This window comes from Lichenostomus cassidix, chromosome 6, assembly GCF_008360975.1.
Source record: "Lichenostomus cassidix isolate B80296 chromosome 6, HeHo_3.0, whole genome shotgun sequence".
NCBI lineage: Eukaryota > Metazoa > Chordata > Aves > Passeriformes > Meliphagidae > Lichenostomus > Lichenostomus cassidix.
In genome coordinates, this window is record NC_139487.1 from 12,267,555 (window position 1) to 12,288,320 (window position 20,766).

At 42.1% G+C, this 20,766-nt stretch overlaps 1 protein-coding gene across 4 annotated transcripts in view; it reads right to left on the minus strand.

The window, feature by feature from the left end:
* Window positions 1-20,766, minus strand: part of SUFU (SUFU negative regulator of hedgehog signaling) — a 90,245-nt gene that overhangs the window by 61,589 nt on the left and 7,890 nt on the right. For all 4 annotated transcript variants that reach the window (XM_085064957.1, XM_085064956.1, XM_085064958.1 and 1 more), the window contains one exon: window positions 2,387-2,523. In XM_085064957.1, the coding sequence (XP_084921083.1) occupies window positions 2,387-2,523 (137 nt within the window). The remainder of the gene's footprint in view (window positions 1-2,386; window positions 2,524-20,766) is intronic.

Genomic DNA, 20,766 nt, shown 5'->3' on the forward strand with positions numbered 1-20,766 from the left:
TCTGACATGAGAAAGTGCTTGGAACCTATCCAAAAAGTTTCTGATGGTTTTATTCTTTTTCTTCCTTCTTGTTCAGGGTGGATTCATGAGCTTTATTTAAGTTGTTTAAGTTCATTAAATGTTTTTAAGGCTATTTTTGAGTATTGAAGAGACACCACAGATTTTTTTTTTTTTAAACAACTGAAGGGGACAACGTTAAGGTACATACACCAGAGTTAAACAGTGCTTCATTTGACAGATGCTCTAAGCACTACAGTCAGAAAGAACCTGAGCAAAAAGAAACCTTTCATCATGTAAAACAATGCTGTCATGCCACAGCCTGCCTCATGCCCAATGGGCTTCAGAAGAACCAACCCTTCAAATACTTCACAGTTTTAAAGTTTCAACATCTGAACAGAGAAGTCCTGTTTAAAAAAAAAAAAAAGAAAAAAGACAACGGCAGAAGCTCCCTTGGCTCTGCAGAGTGAGAATGTCAAACTGGGGGAAAATCTACTAGTTAGAAAAGAAAGTAACACTGCAGAGGACTGGATGCCTGATTACCCAGGAGTGACATAAGGGAGAAAATGGGAGCTGCTCTGGACACTGCCAGCCTGAGAGAGAACAGCTCAAGGGAGTAAAACAAAAGGGGAACTGCAGAGCAATGGAGTGAGAGATCTTTGATTAAATTAGAAAATTACTGCATCTAGCTGTGGTCAACTGGCATTGCCCTGAAAGATCAAGAATAAACATGATAAAGTAGGCCCCATTACAAGTCTTACTTTTAAATGCATCATCCTATCAGGATTAACATGATGTCTATTATTAACAAGATAATTTTAGCCTGAGAAAGTTCTTTTCTAAAATAGACATGCGATAATCAAATTTGTACTAAAATAAAACTAGGGCTTGTTCACTTGTTGCAACAGGGTACAGATTCCTTTTATACCAGGCAAGGAGTGATTGGTAACACTTGGTGACAGCACACAGCTGTTTGCTGAAGGGCATGAAGCAGTATGGAAAAAAATGCCCAAAATTCAACAATTCTGTAATATTTTAAGGGGCCTTTGTAGGTCTCTTGTCCAGCCTCCCTATCTGAAGTAGAGCCATTACCAATGCTAGATCAGAGCAACTTAGCTTTGTTGAACTAAGTCCTGAACGTTTCCAGGAATGGAGTTCCAGCACCTCTCTTATAAACCATTCTCTGTCCTTTGCCACTCTCCTTGTGAGCAAGTTTTCCTTGAAGCTTTTTCAGGGCCTCCCATACTGCATTTCCAAGCTGTAGCCCTTTTGATGTACTATCTAGGGCTTGACCCCACAGTCTTGTAACTATCCTCCCTACAGCTGTAGGCTCCAATTAGATCAGCCTGTACATTCTCTTCCCAGGCTAAACTGGCCCTGCTCCCTCCAGCTCTCCTCATGGCTCACAGGCCCTAAGACCCTGACCACCTTGAACACTCTCCAGTTTTTCAGTGTCTCTTAAAGGCCCAAAACATAACACAGTATTTTGAGCAAGGCCTTCCCAGTGCCATGCCAAAGAGGTAATAAGGTAACCCAGCATGTGGTTTGTCCACTGTATGCAGAGAGTGGTGTTGGCTCACACCCAATTTCATAGTCAAAGAAAGAAGTCAATTTATGATTCATGCACCGTTGTTTTTCATAAGGCAAATTGAAAACTAAACACCCAGAGGCTACAACCCATTAGCATGAGTTTGAGCAGTGCCTTTAAAGAGTCATGGTGGATATAAGGTAAAAACCAGCATGGATAAGTAGAAGATAATACTGGAGGGTGGTTCATGCCAGAATGATACGCATGGGCACAGCCATTCTTTTCATTCTAATAACAGTTCTTTGGCTTTGAGGTCAAGAAGATGGGACTGCGTTATTGCAGGAACCAAACAAGGGAAGTCTCTTCCCTGACTGCCAGCTTAGTCACCAAGAAGTTTGCCCTAAAGTACCCTACAAAATCCCATTTCACTCTGCAGACATCCTCTCACCCATGAAAAGACAGTGACCAACAAGCAACTGCTATGAGAACTAGCCTGGACTAGGAAATTTAAAAGGCTCCAAATGGGATGTAGGATATGTAGCAGTATAGTAAACACATAACATCTATATTACTTTGTATCTAAGAGGGAGACTTTAGACTCAGAGGTTTTCTTCATACCCTGCAATCATGGCATAGAACACGTGAGTGTGAGTATGAATTCATCACTGCATGGTCAGTTTCGAAAAGCTACCGTGTAATACAATTTAGGCAGGATGGGGATCTCAAACAATGTAAAAAAGAATGACAGCCACATGAATTTGGATTTGACTGGGTGCTGATAAGTATCACACCCTGTAACAGATGTGGTCCTTCAGAACTAGAACAGCAAAAAGTGAGGCCTTGTATTCAACCCAGTGGTACCTGACTGGAAGACATATCTGGCCAAGCCTTGCATCAGCTCTGCTGGCCAGGTGGGAGGTGCCGACTCCCCCGTCTCTCTCTTCAGTCGGAATGTCAGCTCAAACCCAAAACCACTCGGTCCATCTGTTCCTGTAAACCTGGAGGGAATGAAAAAGAAGAAGTCACTACACACTCCTTGTAACCAGAGCAGGATTTAAGATTAGGACCATGGAAAAAGGATGAATGTTCTCCTCATAAAATGTTTTAGAGATTGCCTTTCAGTCTACTCTGGCTCTAATGGCATAATATGGTGAGATTAGCTGATGCAATACAATTTCAAAGATAACTATCATAGTAGTGTTTCAGTCAGAATAATTCAGCCTTGGAACCATGGCTCCTTTCCAGGGAAAGGTGGGATTTTCAACAACCTGAATTTGTTTTTAAAACATCATTGTAAGTTTTGCACTGATAGCTAAATGGCAACACCAAAGAAAGGGCATAAGAGAAAACAACATTATTCCACCTTTATGAATTCAAATTTCTACGCATTGAGAAGTGGGATACAACTGAAGTACTGAGTAGCTTGCAAATTTGAAAGCAAGTTAAGTCACCCATTTCTACCACTGTCATTGCATCCCTTGCTCATGACTGCTCCACAAAAGTAGAGAAAAAACGAAGGGATTTATGCTGAGCATAAAAAAAACCTTACAGAAGCTTTCACAAACCCATATAATTCTTCAAGTTCAAATCTCTGACACCTGCAGCTATTGGCAAATTCTCTGGGGAAACTTTATGAATGTCTTGGATGCTGGTACCTTGCTGGCACATATGAAAGATACAATGCATAAAGGTTTAATAACACTGTACTACTTCTAAAGCCAAACAGAGCAGTCTAGAAAGTAATGAGAGCATTTTCTACTTGAAAAACCCAAGGAGGTAACAACAGTAATTACAATGCAGCAGTCCACAAGCACTCCAGCTTTACAATAAGACAACCACCTGGGACAGAGCATGTGCAGGAAGGAATCTCAAAATCAGTATTTTTTTATCTGCATGTAGCCCCAGGTACAAAAACTGAAAGCTACAACACAGCATTAAGTTTCTGTACTAACAGATCTGAATATTCCACATAGTTTGCTTTTTGCTGAACCCTGCAGTTTTGAGTGAAAGTTTCTTTTTTAAAATGTGAAGGAAAAGAAAATTGAAAAAATATCTGTGACTGAAAACAATAAAGTATTAGAAGTCATTCTGATATCTGCAATAGAGGACCAAACAATATAGCAAATATTAGTATAACAACATACAAGCATGTCCATTTTTATTTCTCTCCACATTATTTTCAACAAAGAATTTGAGAATTAAATACTATGAAAACAATCTCCCTGTGAACAGGGCAGAAAACACATTTCTCAACTGGTACATATAAAACCTCTTTTGGGAAAGAAGTATACACCTTCAAGCAACAAGTCAAATAATTACATCTGGTTCTCAAACAAAGCAAGAGCTTTGTGAATAACCAGCCAGGCAGGGAGTGGAGTCTGGATGTGCAGCGAATCCTGTGTTCTCTAACTACACATGCAGATCTACCTAACTGACTGATACAGGACAGCGACAGCCTCACAAATGAGAAGTTGTACCTCGGACATCCAGCACCCCTATAGTGTTTTACTAACTTCACTTATCATTTAGTAAAGGAAGAAACAGAAATATTTCTTAAAGGGAGAAACAAAAATGCTTCAAAGTGGATAGTATTCAGGACTGATTCCAGGAAAAAGCATAACCCAGAAAATGAAACACTTGAATGGGTTAGTTTAAAGAAAGATCAGTTAACAAAAAGCCTTGGAGCTGATCTTTCACAGTTAAATTTTTTGGAAAGTAAGATGGCTTCCTATTAAATTTCCTCCTTTCAAGGCATGTTCTGAAACAACACAGCTTTACTTCTAATATGGAATGAGCTAGAGTTCAGTGGGCTTTTTTTTTTTAACCTCTGGGATCTCTGCTTCTCAAAAACAACTGTTTAAAGAAGACCACACATGCTTTACATTGATCCATATGAAAGTTAGTGACTACCAGAAGCGTTTAGGTGAGTATCCATCAAATCTAAAGCACCATTTGCATTTAGGAGAACATTGCTGGTCAGAAACATACCAGTACTTCACAAAGAGTAAAGCTGACAGGCAACATTACTTAAATGAATTTGTTTGTAGGGTAGTGAAACTCTAAAACAGAGACCTATGAAATAGAACAAAAGATAAGGAAACAAGCATTAAGTTACTTCCCTTCCAATATTAAAAAAAAACCCCAAAGATTCAAGATGTATCTTCCAACAGACACTCAGAAAATGCAACAGCATACAATCCTTATATTCTCAAATTAACAGTTAAATCTTAGAAAAACAAATTATTTGCACGTAAGAGATCTATATTTAAAGATTAGACTTAAAATTATTTTGAATAGTTAATGGTCACAAGCTGCTGAAAATATACAGCTTTGTTACAGGGAAAATTTAAAAACATGCAATTCACCTGCAATGTTCTGAGGTAACAGTCTATAAAGTAAAAGTCTTTGATCCGTTTAATTTTAGGTTGGTAATCTGGTTTTGAGGAAATTGTGATACATATGGCTTTAAAAACTTGTGATTACTTTGGAAATACTTTATGCTTAATTTAGACAGGTCTTTAATGGAATATTAATATTCATAATGTAATTCACATAGTAATTTTTAGTTAGTATTTTTGCCAAAGGTTTTGATTTTATTCTTAAAGTCTTGTATTTGAAGGTGATCAAAGCTCCTGGATGAGGTTTGAGGGATGTACCTGAGAATGGAGGCAGACATGAGCTTCAGGAGGTACACAGACCTATAACTTTCCTGCATGCTTCTGACCCTTGGTTTAAGGAAAATCATAGAGAAGTATCCGGTAGCCAAATTATGTAGCTTGGCTTCTCTTATGGATGTCCTTTTTACTACAAGTAAACTTTTACTAGCCACAACTTCAAAATTTGTGAAGATAAGGATGCATCAGTCTGCTGGTGGAGAGGCGCATAGCACGGGAAATTATTTTTCCCAGTTAGAAACCCAGTATCTCCAGATATATGTGCCAATAGAAGACAGATAAAATGGCTTATCATCTCTCACAAGGATGAAGAGACTCCTCTCTTGTATTCCGTGTGGAAACACTGGGTTCTCCTCCTTGTAGAGTATGTCTCCACTGCTTAAGGATTATCTTAGGAGGATGACAAGAAGCTGGACAAAAAACCCACCACACCTTGCAGGCTTGCAGAGGTTCAAGACTGTGCTTCTTCCCATAAGCTCCAAATTTCCCCCAAACTTCTTGAAAACTTCTAGAAAATCAACCACCTTCATCCAGACAGAGTCAATGAACAAGTTAGAAAACCAAAAAAATACTTCCAGAAGAGAAAGACCGAACAAACCTCATTTCCACAAAAAACCTGGGTGGAAGGGTCACAATAACCCACAGATGGAAGGAATCTTGCTAAAGCACATGGAAGCCATCCATTGACCTCCCCACGTTCTCTGCTACCTGTACCTGCTCCCTTTTCGGTGGGCAGCAAAGCATCCCCAGCAGGTCAGCCTGACACAACTCCTGTGCCAGCTGTAAAGGCAAGACACTTTGATCACAGACTTTGATCTACAGAAACAAGATTCTGGCACTATGTGGGGCTGGTTTCTCTGAGAGCTAGGGAGATGAGGACTGAGATGGTATGTTTGGTGTGTGGGTTTTGAGCATGATAAGGTTGGTTGGTTTTTTTTTTTTTTTTTGTTGGTTTTGGTGGGCTTGGGGTTTTTTTTCCTTTAAACCTGAAGGTAACCAAACAAACTACAGCCAGTTTGGAACAAAGACTTGGTAGCTTAGCTCAGCATCTCAGCACTGAAGTGCTTTACAGGTTGTTTCTTCAGCCAAAGTCTTGCAATGCAGCAGCCCACAAGCACCTCAGCTTTACAATAAGACGCTGAGCTGAGATGGAACGTGTGCAGAAAGAAAACCTCAAAATTAGTATTTTCTATCTGTGCATGGCCCTGGCTACATAAACTGAAAGCTGCAAGACAGCATTAAGTTTCTGTACTAACAGATCTGAATATTTCACATAGTTTGTTTTACGTCTTGGTTTTGATGAGCTCTGGAGTTTTGAGTGAAAGTTTCTTGTAAACACTTCTAAAACACTAAGAGGAAAAACAAAGAAAAAATCCATATTTTTCCCCAGAACTAAATATGTTAAGTATAAAGAGTTAGCATGGACCATATTGTGCCCACCACTGCTTTGGCCCCTCCAACACAAGGGCACATCACCTTTTTAGCCAACCCAACCGCAAAGCAACTGGCTACGTTTTCACAAAAATAAACACCAATGGAGAAATTCTTGGCTTGCTGCATTCTCACTGGCACACACCAGATAGTTTTATATTTTGACTACAGCAGTAATAGGAGGCTCTGGTATCTGCCAAGTCAAATCCAACCCCATATTTAATATTAAACCCTTATTTTGTTGAAAGAACAAAAATAAACCTTTCAAAAGCCAAGGTCATACATTACATGCCATTCTTTGGGTTAAAACTCCCTTTATCTGTTCAGCAAATCAGCTCGGCAGAATAAACCACACTGCAGCACTGTGCATATGCTGGAGGAGCCTGGCTTGTTCCTTTAATGAGGTAAGAGTTTCACTGATCATGATATTTAGTTCCAGCAAAAGAATCCAAAGAAATAGAGGCCCCTTTATTTACAGAGCTGTGCAACCAGCCCCCCCCCCGAGCCCCCCACTACCCCACGCTCTGCCAGGCCCTCTCCTGAAGCCACACACAGAGAACTGAAAAGCTGCTCCCCTCTGCAGCAGAGTACCCAGGGCGTTTTTCACATCAAATAACCCAGCTTAAGAGGATCAAAAGCCAAAGTAGCCCTTTGCTTTAAAAGCAGCTCTGAAAACCAGAGGCTTTTCAGTTTAAATCAAAGCTATTTGCCAAAGCATTTTCATTCTCACTTTTGCAAGCAAGGAGAGAAGGTTTGCTTCACTGCGGTGCAAATGGCAGTATTTCTTTAATTCTGCTTTTGAAAGCTACACAGCTCTGTACAAGAAGCAGAGTGTACTAGGTGTTTATTTTTTTGAGAGTTTAAGAGTATGTGCATATAAATATATTAGGTGAACCAATCCCTGAAAAAGGGAGTTTACATAGGGAAATCACTATGATTATTTCAGCCTGGGAACAACAAGAAAGCCCTTTCAGGCTATTTGGGGATAGTTAGGACTGCACTTTCAGAAGTCATAGCTGCACTCCCAACAGCTCCAGGGAGATAAAGCACGTGTCTTCTGGGAAGCAAGGTCACAGCACTCTGGAATGATTTGTCTCAGATTCAGTTTTCAGCTCCTTCACCACCACTTTTGTGAAGCCACTTAAGATGCCTTTTACTTCAACTCCCTAATCGCATCTTTCCACATCTACAAAGATAGTTGCCTGTTCTGCTGCTGGTGAGCTACTTCGATACCATTTAAAAGGCCACAGAAATACAGTATCACTACATTTCTAAACCTGATATCAGGAAGAGCTGTTGCTGCCCTTATTTGCATCAGTAGCAATTTTACTTGTACCCACAATCCCCATCCCACCCATCAAAAAACCCCCAAAACCCCAACACAGTAATTGCCAATCCATAGCTTCCAGTACTCCAGATCAGCCTCTCAGGACCTCTTGGAAGTTTGAGAAGCTGGTCAAACCAAGGTGATAGGCAGTATCCACCACTCTGCCTGATGAGACCACAGATGAGACCACTTCAGAGTCCAACCCTCGACAGTGTCTTAAGGCTGCAGAGCTAATAGCCATCCTAGAAGATTCTTCTATTAGGTAGCAAAGAGACTACTATTAGCGACACAGAGGAACTAGTGTCACAAAAAGCAGCAGGGTACCCAGTGACTGACTTCACAGGTCCTCTCTCAGAATCCCTTGAATCACCTGAGACGTTAATCACTTCCCTTTCAGTGCCCACAAACAAGCAACACAAAGGGTAGTCTCCAGTCCAAAACCAAAGGAGAAGCCTTCAGCAACTACTGAGCTGAACACTTCAGTGTCTCCATCTCCTGGGATGGACATCAGGCAAGAGCTGATGTGCCTCAAACAAGATTATGCACAGCCAGTCTTCTAAATTCAAAATCCAGGTGCATTGAACAATTTCTAACCACCATAAGCAAATGACTTTCAGATTCCAGAGCTTCAGGGGAAAAAAAAGAAAATAAAAAGAAAAAAGGGCCCCTACCTATTGCTTCCAGCATCTTGCCTAACAGGAAGCAGTTGTTTTTAGTGCAGCTGTCAAACAGTATAAAACTCTCATCCGAGAACCCTGATGGCATGCTGGGAGGCTCCTGTGAAGCAATTTCATAAGAAAATAGGCATAGAAACCCCTTTACATTAAAAGGCTTAAAAACTATCCAGGAGAGTTATTTCAGCCAAAACCTATCTGCTTACTCACATATTCTCCTGGATTGTTTCCTGACATTTAAAAAAAGCATTCATTCGCATAAAAATGTTTGACAGAAGCAGGGGGTGGTTATCTGGATGTCAGATGGTTATCTCTTCAGATGCTCAGCAGGAAATTCCATGAGCTCCTGCCACCCCAAACTTGCACACACAATCTTACTGGACTCCTTTGTAGCTTGATTTAAGAAAAAACTTAATGCATAAGCATAGAAAACATAAACATAAAAGATTTCTGTTCATGTAAAATCAAGGTTGGAAAGTGACACAGTGCTCAGATGTCAGTCAATGGCAACTGCTGCTTAGAGCTTGCTCTTGCAGTACATCATATCAAATATGTAAGCCATCAACCAAATGGAAAACTCTTTTAGAAAGTTAAATTGTTTTTAGAGATTTATTCCAACATCTAAATCCAAACAGATGCAGAGGCACTCACTCTGCAGTTATTTGGAGGCGGGTTTCTCAACTTTCTGAAACACTCATGTAGAATCCACTTAGAAAGCTTACATTAAGATAGAGCTGAGGAAAATTTGTGAATTGATTTGTTCTGGCCAGTATGAAAATGGAACTGTGCTTCACTGAGCTACCATTCAGCAAGCAAAGAGCTGTTACAGGGCAGAGAGGGAAGACACAAGGTACAGTTTCACTCACACATACACAACACTGATTTCACAGACTTTATTTATTCATCTTCTTCAGAACTCCACCAGTGACAATCTTGTCCCTGAAACCTGGAGACTCACAGTCTAGATTTTGTTTTCACAGAATTGTCTCTGTAAATAACAATGTTGATACAACACATAAATTGTTTTTTCCTCTAAACCTACAGAGTCAAGCCTACCTTATTCCCAATTCAGCAGACACAACTGCTTTATATAGCATCACTAGATAGTGATCAAACTCCAGAGTAGGATCTAGGGATGTGATCCAGGGAAGTTGGCCCTCTGAGAAAGCATCAACTGGAAACTTTTGGAGGTCCTTTCCAACCCAAGTGATCCTACAAACCATCATGGCCAAGAACATGGGAATGAACTTCTACTACTGATACTGAGAACTGTGCTTGCAGGACCCAGAGCTGATAATTCAAAAGCACTTAAACTTGTTTTGACAGAAGTGGTTCCTATACTCAGCTCCTGCCCAGCCACCTGGGAAACAGCTCCTGAACAGTGCTATCTTCAGCCCAGTACGTTAAAGTAAACAACCATCTGTTTTCTGGTCACTTTAATGTGCTGGGCTGCAAGTTAAGGCAATTTAGGGGTTGCTTCTTTGAGGCTCTGCTGTCTATGCCATAAAGCAGTGGCATCTGGAAGAAGGACAGGATCATGCTTAGCTGCTAGAGGTTAATCCCTTTAGAGCTCTAGAGGCTTGGAAGCATTATTGTCTCATTTTGCAGAGTGCCAACATACAGTCACACTTGTAGGAATAGTGCTTGTAGATTAAGGGCAAAAAGCTGTAAAGGCCCTATTGGTGCCAAAGGGATCGATCTGCCTCACTCTTAACACAAAGTCAGGAAACTTCAGAATACTCTTAAAGTGCTAAAACAGCATCCAGGTAACCTAAGTTTGTCTGCTACAAACTTCTCATCCTCCTCAACAAGTTACTTAGGAATTTGATTCTCAGATGTAAATGGTATTTCCCTGCTTCAAAGAATAACATTACACACTCATCATATAGGAAATGCTTATATACTCCATCTATAAAGGTCACAAATGCTGGGAAATTAACTCCACATTCTGCACAGCATGGACAAATACTGAACATGGGAAATGACTAAAACAACAAAATATGAAACAGGAGGTTGCATGGGATATGTCACTCCTTACTCCAGCAAAAGATATTCACATGAGGGCAGTTTACATTTTATTTTCTCTATTTTATGGTGCATGGATGTCACTATACCAGTAAGTGATTGTTTACTCTCCTGTTACAGTTATAGCTAAACTGACAAGACCAAACCATTTCATCATGATTTTCAAAACAACTTATTAAAAAGAAATAAACCTATGTGAAACCAAGTAACTAGACTATTGACCACATGTTTCAGCTCAAGGGCTCACACAGAGCTACTCTGGTTTCCCACATCATGGCCAGCAGAATCAGTCCCAGCCCAGGTGAGGTGTTGAGAGCAGGTTCTGAACCACCACAACCAGCACCACAAGTGAGGCTGTGCTTCTTGGCAAAGAAAGTGCAAACAGTTTCACTGCAATGGCCTGGGAAGTTGCAGCAGAGTTGCATCATCTTAATGCACACTAAAAGGATCTGGAACAAAAAGCTAGAAGTACAACACGGATTTTATATTGCATTTACAGAACAAAGGTGAGGGCACTAGTGAAAAAGAAAACTTATCAAGATCTGAAACATTTTACTTAAGCTGCCTGTTTATGCTGCACTTCAGAACTACTCATCCTTCATTTCTACAAGGCCCAGCAGAACAGTGCTCTCATTTCACTTGGGCTGGAGGTGATTCTGCAAACAAAGCACACAGTCACTGCATGACAAAATGCACTAGAGAAGACAACCTTTCATCTGCACATGGATCCTGCTTCCCATTGGAACTGAATCCTTAGCTCCGATACACACAAAATGGTAATGTATCTCAACAACTTCACCTAAGGGCTCAGCTATAACCTCTCCAGGCAAGAGAACATTAGCAAAGGGCTAGTCTGAGCCAGCGTGGATGGGAAGGGCAGTACTGCCGAGCTTGGTGAGCAGCTGGGAAAAGGGCACCAACTTTCCTTGCAGTGTCTGCTGGCTCCTTCCTAGCTCCTACTGAGGAAAGTTCTGCAGCTGCTGGGAGGAACCTATTCGCATAACAAAAGCGCCTTTCAAAAGCAGTACGGGAGGGTGGAAAGAATAAGGAAAAAACCCAAAGCCACTGACAGCTACAGTTAGTATTTTTCAGCGCTGCCTAAAGTTCTCAGGCGAGAATCAGGACTCCAATATACTACGAGGAATATAAACACTGGTGTCTCTCATTATTTCTCTGCTGGCTAAAGAACATACATTCAGAAAAATCATGCAAGAGGCAACTTTAGAATATCTTTGAACACATTTTTAAGACTCTCATGCAATGAAGTTCTCACCTGTGCAATAAATACACTTGAGGCATAAAAGGTATTCAGGACCCTGAACTCCAACAGATTTCAAGCAGGCTGTAGGAACCCACATATTGTTAGTTGGCAAAATGCTCAATGTGAACCAGCAAGGTGCACCTGCAGCCCAGGAGGTAATCTGTGTCCTGGGCTGCACCATCAGGAGTGTGACCAGGAGGTCGAGGGAAGTGGCTCTGCTCCTCTACTCTGCTCTTGTGAGATCCCACCTGATCTCAGAGCTGGGAGCTCTGGGACTCTGATCCTAATAATAACATGGATCTGTTGGAATGTGTCCTGAGGATGACCATGAAGATGCTCAGAGGACTGGAGATAGGCTGAGAGAGTTGGGCCTGTTTAGCCTGGAAAAGAGAAGGCTCCAGGGAGACCTTAGAGCATCTTCCACTACCCAAAAGGGCTTCAAAAGAGCTGGAGAAGGACTTTTGATATGGGCATGCAGTGGCAGGACAAGGGAGAATAGCTTTAAACTGACAGAGAATAGGTTTAGATTAGATATTAGGAAGACATTCTTTAGTGTGAGAGTGGTGAGGCACTGGCACAGGCTGTCCACAGAAGCTGTGGATGCCTCATTCCTGGAAGTGTTCCAGGCCAGGCTGGGTGGGATTTTGAGCAAGCTGGTCTAGCAGGGGTTGGAGCTAGATGATCTTTAAGGTTCCTCCCAACCCAAACCCCTCTATGTCACAATGATCCTGATGGATCTGGAATTCAATCCCTGGTCTTTCATTTCAGTAGCTGTACAAATCAAGACAACTCTGCCTTCCCTGATGAGCTGTTACATAATTTCATTTAATTGCAAAGGGTGCACTCAAAAATATACTGATGAGAAAGCACTATGAGAGATCTTATTCAATTAAACAGGCAGCAAAACATCCTTGGAGCTTGAGCTGTAATTCCAGGGAAAAGAAAGCACTGGACTGCTGGTGAAAGACTCCCAAAAGGGAAGCATGAGACATTTGCAATGAGAAGTCTACTATAGTATTTTTTTTAATTTGCCTTAAAGTGTTAAGCTTCTCCTGCAAGACCATCTTTCCTTTGAAGCATTTGAGACTTCCAGAGGTACCAATCATGGGCTGATATTTTTGTTCTATAGAAATAAACACCTAGCCTGTGAATGTTACACAAACTCTATTCATTGTAAGACAACGTCCAAAAGGATAAGTCTCTGCCTCCTAAAAATCAAAGGAGGAAAGAAAGCATCATTCCCCTCCCTCCTTTCAGTGGCTCCAGGTTTAACCCTAAAAATTTTAATAGTGGCAAAATAGTTTTGCGTCTCAGCCAAACCACTTCAGTTATGGAAACTGCAAAATGGTTCAGCTTGTCTTTCAAACAGGAGGAAAGCTGGGAGAGAGATGTCAACGTACAGCATATTTCAGTACTGCTTACATTTTAGTACAGTAAGCAGGAATTGTATTCCTGATACCTTTTGGAGAAATAACCTGCCCAGTAAAGCACAGAGCTCAGCATACAGCTCATCACAGCTGCTCTGTCAGAGAAAATCCTCCCTCTATCTCTGAACACTAAATTCTTTGCTTTTCTGCTTAATGTTACTCTTCTGGGTAAAAAAGAATTCAAGACACAGAGACATATTATTTTTGCGTAATAAGGTTATACATATGGATTCAACTTAGATAGGAAATGTCAACTTAAGGCTTGTCTTCATGAGGAAATTTACTGTAACTAGTCTACCAGTATAATTATATTGCTGTAATTCTACTGGTGAAATTCCCCTGTTGAGCCTTATTCATAACAACAGCTGCCTTTATGGTTTATTTTTGTCGACTATGCCAAAAAAGGCCCCTGCTCCAGAAAGGCCACAACAATTTACAGGGGAGGAGGGGAAGGAGCTGTGCCAGTGCAACTGGAGCAGTAGAAAGAATAACAGTATAGAAATGGCAGTATTTCTTCAATGAATTATTTGCTGAAAAAAGGTGAAATACTGTAAGAAAACTATACTTTACATCAGATATCATTGCAGGTAAGGTTTGTGCCAATTTCATGCCATATTTCACAGTTTTGATAAAGGCCCCCAAGCCAGACACCGCTCTGCATCAGCCCCTCTGTGTGCATCCTTTTGTTCTTGCCTCCTCCCCAGATGCTGCAGTGCATTTTTCCCAGGAGTACTCTTTTCTCCCCATTTCCTTATAGGAGCAATGCCTTTCAGCCCAGCAACTGCCCAGGGCCCCTTGGACTGACCCTACAAAACAAATGGGCATTAAAACCAGTCCCTCTGGTTTACAGTTTGCATCTCAGGGACCAAGGATAGCTGGAAAGCAAAGAGCACTCTTTGCAAAAAGGATTTTAAAACAATTGTCCTTCACTTCGGCAGTGCAAGAATGCTGAGCTAGACAAAACAATGAGCCATCTGTGCACTCTTCCCTCCTTCCCTTGTCTCTATCCTCTGGGTTTAAATCAAGAGCTCCCCAAGAATGGCTGAGTCCCCCTTCACCTCCGCCCACCCTGTTTACATCCTGAAAAAAACCCCAGTTTTCTGGCCTATTTTTTTTCTTTTTGTTCTTAAGAGCCCTTGCAAAATCTTCCTTTAAACCTCAGTCCTTTGTCAGGTGGTATCCCATCTACCCAGCTTTGTCAAGTGATCAAAAAATGCCTCCCACCAGTGATCCGTTCCTTGTTTACCATCCCTGGAGGCAGAGTGGCACTCAGGAGCCCTACTCACCCCTTTGTCCAAGGAAGGGAATACCATCTGAATGGGAGACCACCAAGATTTGCAACCCTCTTTTGTTAGCCTGGTGTCACTGCCTATTGGGCCTTGATTCAAAATTGAGATGACACTAGAGAGGCAGCTGAGTTAGGTCATCACCACAGAGTTTCCAGCTTAGGAGAGAGTAACACCAATAGTTCAAACTTCAAATAAAATTGGAAACTTTATTATCAGTAGTAATTCATTGTTACCAATTGTAGCCACTGCCTCCTCAAGAAACACATACTATTCTAGCAGTAGTCAAGATGGCATGTTCCCAACACCAAAACTGCATTGAAGGAAGAAAAGGGGATTAGGTATGAATAACAGCATTTGAGTCTATTTCTTTAAACATTCATTTTGTTAGTATCACTATTCCAGGCAGCAAATAGATAAAAAAATGTCAACTATCCTTTGATCTCACAGCTGGAATGGCTGCAGCGCTCAAAAATACTTTTACCATCACGTCCCACTGAAAAAAAAGCCCACTATCTTTTAAGTCTTTACTTTTTAAAACATCCTAAACAGATCTTTATCACATAAAGCAATCTTTCACTAGAAGACCCTGTTTTGATCCCCAGTCACTTCTCTTCCTGTCAGGCTGGACTCACTGGGAGAGCAGAGCCTGCAAGCTCTCCCACATCATTCAGCACTAACACAGCTCGGAGATCACAGTAAGGAAGCCCTGTCTCGGATCAACTCTCCTCCAGTGTGCCAAGATCATAAACGTGATAGTCCTGTTGGCAAAAAACCCCATAAAATCATCCTGTTTGAGCACTATGCCCCTTCCCTGCATGGCAGCAAGAGGCTCATCCTACCAGGATGCAGCACTGGAGTGCAGACACACTACTGAACAGGAAGCAGAGCTTGCCTTCAGTAATGCTCAGTACTAAACCTTCTTCAATCTTTTTCCCTTTTTTTTTGTTTTTATTGAAAACAGTCCTTCTTGTAAATTCAACTACCGTGCTGTAAACGTTAAATGAATTTCCTTCAATGCTTAAAAAAAACATTCCAAATCTAGCACAGTTCAAGAGTGGTCTCGTCCCACAACCCCTGCATGTAAACACAGATAGACCGCAGCACAAAGCAGGCTGCTCTCTGTAGGTGGCCTATATCTTTCATTTCATTAAGGGTACTAACTACCTCCAGCAAATGACACTTGGAAGCCAAGTGCACTCTGCCTTGGAGGAGGGAAAAACAGATTTCCCTGTGGTGACCTTAGCTTCAGGGGAGGTCTGCCTCCAGCAGTGAAACACAACCCTTAGAGGGTTCTGGTGCACAGCAGTCACTGGAGGGACACCCTCAGTGGAGCATATAAACAGGCATGATGCTTGGTTTAACCAGGATTTTTTGTCTGGGAAATAGGGAATTGAACCCTACACGACCACACTTGTGCATGTGCTTCTTTAATATGTCCCCACAATTTCTGAACTCACTGGTCAAACTCCATCAAGTCCTTCAGAGGAAGAGTTGTCCCCAAAATGTCACATTTCTGCAAAGTATGGAAAAATAAACTGCCAGACAAAAGAGAAGGATCTACAGGTGTTCCCAGTAAGCAAGTTTCAGTAGAAGCACATCCCTAGTTCTAGACACCAGAGAATCCACACAGGTGAGACTTGCTAAAACTACCTTGATTTTAAGAAAAGCTCATTCTAACTCGTATCTTTGTACGTATGAAGAAAATATAATCACAAGTCAAATCCATTAAAAGACAGATCTTACTGTGCTGTGCTGCTACACTACTCTTTCCAACTCTGAAAGATTCTCAAGTAAGCTACCATTGAAAGAAAATACCTTTTTTTGGTCACAGAACTCCCTAATTCCATGGTCTCTCCCTTTGCACTCTGCCATGAACCTTCCTCTCTCGCCTCTGTCCCAGACAAAAGACCAAATGAAATAATAAGCATTACATTTGGGGTCAGTCTCTGATACGCGAACAAGACGCGGGAAGAAAAAGGAAGTCCAGAGGATGGTGCCCACCTTGGACTCTCTCTCCTCCAAGGCCTAGCTCTTGTACTTCTTTCCTAAACTGATGCTCACTGATATGCTCTTCCATGTCATTCCCTTTAGCTGGGGCAGATGCTCCACCTCCAGCAGTCTTTCATCTCTCAAGGTAGACAAGCTGAACTTTACAAATCTTACCTGAAATATGGATTCACCACCTCTCTCTAATTTACTGTCTTCCAAAAGGCCCTTTCCATTTTCATGAAGCCAAAGAGGGGCAGAGGGGGCAGAGTCAGTCTCCACCATTTTAAAAGTGTTCACCGTTACCTTGGAGTTTGGTGTAATATTTCAGCAGTGCTTTAGGCATGTGGTTTATAAAGCACTTAGGGACCCATTAAATAGCAAAATTTAAGGCTAAAGGCTGGCAAGCTAAGGGCAGTGAGCTTTTAAATTTATGAAAGGCTACAGAACTAAGAGGCCACTAAAGTGACAGCTGTCAGCACCACTCCATCCTACATTCATGCAGGTTCAAAGGAGAAGCCAGCACACACTCAAAAGAAAGAGAGCACTCGTTCCAACTTTCAAGGCTATTTTCTAAATACTCTTTTCAAACTCCTTTCATACTCAGAAAAAGCCTTCCAGAAAACATCCACCCCTCTGCAAGCCTTGCATTGGTTACCTGATCCAGTTTTGTGCTCCTTTTTCTTCCTCCAAGCTCTAACAAGCATCCTTGCCCTTTTACAAGTTAAGGTCATTCAGAGGATCTATACAAGCAAGCAGAACACAAGCTGGACTGAAGATCTTGAAAGGCTCATGCTTACCCTCACCTTTAATAGGGAGGCACCACCCACAGAGACAACACGTTATCCCGGCATGCACTGCTCCCTCCTGATCCAAATGGAAAGCAGCACAAATCAAAAGGACCACAGCAAGTTGGAACCTGTTGTCTCAGCGGGTGGTACCCTGCATCTGTAATAGAGATGAAGGCAGCTGTAATCTCTCCGGTTTTATGCAAATGGGATGCTGCACTTCGGCTCCTGGCTAGGAGCCAGGAAAAAAACAAAACCAAAAAACCCCAAACCCCACCACCCTTGTCAGTATGAAGCTGATGTAGTAAACATCAAAACACAGTTAGCATGTTTCTTTGTGGGATGTGGGAAGGCCACAAATAAAAATCTTATCTCAATCTATCCATAATTTAAGCCTTGCTTTCTATTGCAGCTCTGAATTTCAACCCTGCAATTTTAATACAAATAAGACTATTCAAGGTGTTCAGGGATTCTATCACATCATGGTTTTCACTTTCCATGCACTTCTTTAAAAGTGTTAAGAAAAAGGATGAGCACTCAAACTAGCGCTTAGAACAGCTAAGAGGAGATTCAACCTTGGCCTTAGAGCAAACTGAAGACAGAAGACAGTCTGGGGAAAACACATTTTCCTTATTAGCTCCCTGGACAGCCCTGCAAACCCTGGTGCCAGCACAATCCAGTGCTGGAACACACTGTGGCACTGCAGTATCACAGAATGGGTAAAGTTGGAAGGGATCAGTGTGTCATCTTGTCCAACCTTCCTGCTCATGCAAGGTAATCCCAGATTGCATCCAGACAGTTCTTTAATATCTCCACAGCCTCTCTGGACAATTTGTTCCAGTGCATGGTCACCCACACAGTAATTAAGTTCTTCCTCATCTGCAGGTGGAACTTTCAGTGCATCAGTTTTGCCCATTGCCTCCTGAGTCAGAGACTCCGGTCAGAGACTGAGTCAGAGACTCTGGGTGCTGCAAAGGCAGCACCCAGCAGTAGCTGACGCTGGCATTGCCACTGGTGGAGTCAGAGTCCAGCTACGCCTGCTGATGCTGCCTTCCTCATACACCTGTTCTCCACCAAGGAAGAAGTCACCACTATGTTTGGAAACTGCAGGAATGATCAGGCACTTGTGCCTTGACCTCACTGATGGCTTGACATCAGAGCACAAACCTGCAACTGCCAGCTGAGGCACCAGCTTTGTGCAGCCACACAGGCTCACATTCCTTGCTGCTGGCATTGCTGTGGGCAGCTGCTGCCAGCAAGGGGTGGAGAAGAGTGAAGGACTTGGCATCTCCTCTGCCACAACTGCACTGGCCAGATGCTTCCTGCCAGCACACTGCACACACTCACCACTGCAGTGCAGAATCTCTTCAAAATGCAAAAACAGTCCAAAAAAAAAGGCCCTACTTTAACCCTGCTGAATTTATCTATTCAGATAAAAGAAGTTACACATTTGTTTTGATTTGAAAGAAGACAGAAAAAGCTAAAAACAGAGTATAACTTGCAAAAACATCCTGGAAGGATTTCTGCTGCCACTCAAGTTGTGCAACATGCTTGACTGGAGAGACTTATTTCCATGAAAGCAGCTTGGCATGAAATCCCACTGAAAGGCCTGTGGTTCCCTAATGCTGTCATGACATCATGATTTAGGATTTTTAGAGCTATCAGCCCAGCACAGCTGGTGTCATGGTTGTCATTATACCATGAAACACTGAGGGGTTTTAAACGAGAAAGGTTTCCTTGTTTGAAATTCTTAGATTTCTTCCATCTTATTCTGCAGATTCTTAAAACCAGACTGGTTCTGTAAGCAGAGTATAGCTGATACGTAAGCAGAGCAGGAAACAGTGCTGCTTTAACTGAAAATAAATCTGTCAACAAGGAGGCACAGGGAGAGCTCCACTTCAGACTTCTCAGGTTCTTATTAAAAAATATAAATTAAAGTCAACATTTTCACATTATTTGCTACATCTGTTTGCTATTCCATTATAAATAAAAATACAGGGACCTCCAATTCAGTGTTAGTTCACTCAAAAAAAATCAAAAAGTCCTTTTCATTTAATACTGCATTATAATTGTTCTAGACTGTACTATATTACCATGAGAGGTCCACAAGAAATAAGCTATGCACTACCCAAACTGGGCAATTAACAAGACCTTTAGCAGTGTACTATCCTTCTAAAGTATGAAGGACAGCAAAGCTATGGAAACACATCCTTGTTGTAGGAACTTTGGTGACAGTCACAAGCAGATCTAGCTCTGCACTCTTTGTAGACAGCTGGGAAACAAAAAAAACCCACAAACCCTCTCCTGCCTCCAGAGGCCAGGGCAGTTGCACAGAATTCAGTGTCACACCAGTTTTAAAGGAAATATACCAAAGATTTAAACAACTGCCCTGCCACCCCATGCTCCTGCCAACCATTCCACGGTACGATTTGCCTGGGACAGTGGAATCCCAAAGCCCTTCAAGCAACAAAGAAACTGATATTCATTTTCTTAAGTAAAGCTTTACTGAATTCCCTGTCAGAGAACAAGAACCTCCTGAGAGCATAGGAAACTCCACCACATTCCTGCAGTGTGCACCCAGGGTTGGGCTGATGACTTGCAGTTCCCACAGCCATCAAATTTCGAGAACAGTTTTAGCAAACAGCAATTGCTCTTGGGAGTGAGAATCGCTGGTGAGTGCTCAGCTCCTTTGAAAATCTTCTCTCAGTCTATAGTGCTCATGTACCAGGTGAAAGCTTCAGGTTCAGTGTTTAGGAGATGTGTAGGTCTTGACAGCTCTACCACAAGCATAGCTGTATATTAAGACTTTTGGACACAAAGGCAGAGGCAACCTACTCAACAGCACAAATACTATTAAGCTTTGCAGCTCCAAGAATGAGACCAAATTAAAGGTGACAGACTGCAGACAGCTGAACATCTCAGGGCAAGTGACACAGGGACACAGTGCTGCAGAGCCAGGAACACTGTTCTAGCCACACAGAGAGAAGGGAAACATGCCTCAGTACACACTGTGTACTCAGGGCACAGAGATCACTTTGATGGATCTGAGCAGATCTGTGCTGAAGAGGTTGCAGCCAATATCACCAAAGCAGCACAGCAATATGGGTTACTATTTGCTTGCAGTTCTCAGCTGCAGCAGCCTCAGGCAGCGCAGTGCCAAGAGCAGCCAAGGCACACCAGCTCCCTAAGCCTCCTTCCGGGATCACATACATGCAGGACATTGGGGACTTCAGAGCTCCCACAGCATGGCACAGACTTTGCTCCTGCTTCACTCAGCAGGCCTTGGAAATCACCTGCAGCCTGTGTCTAGAGACGGGAATTTAATTCCTGTGCCCTGCAACCAGCAAAAGACATGTTCC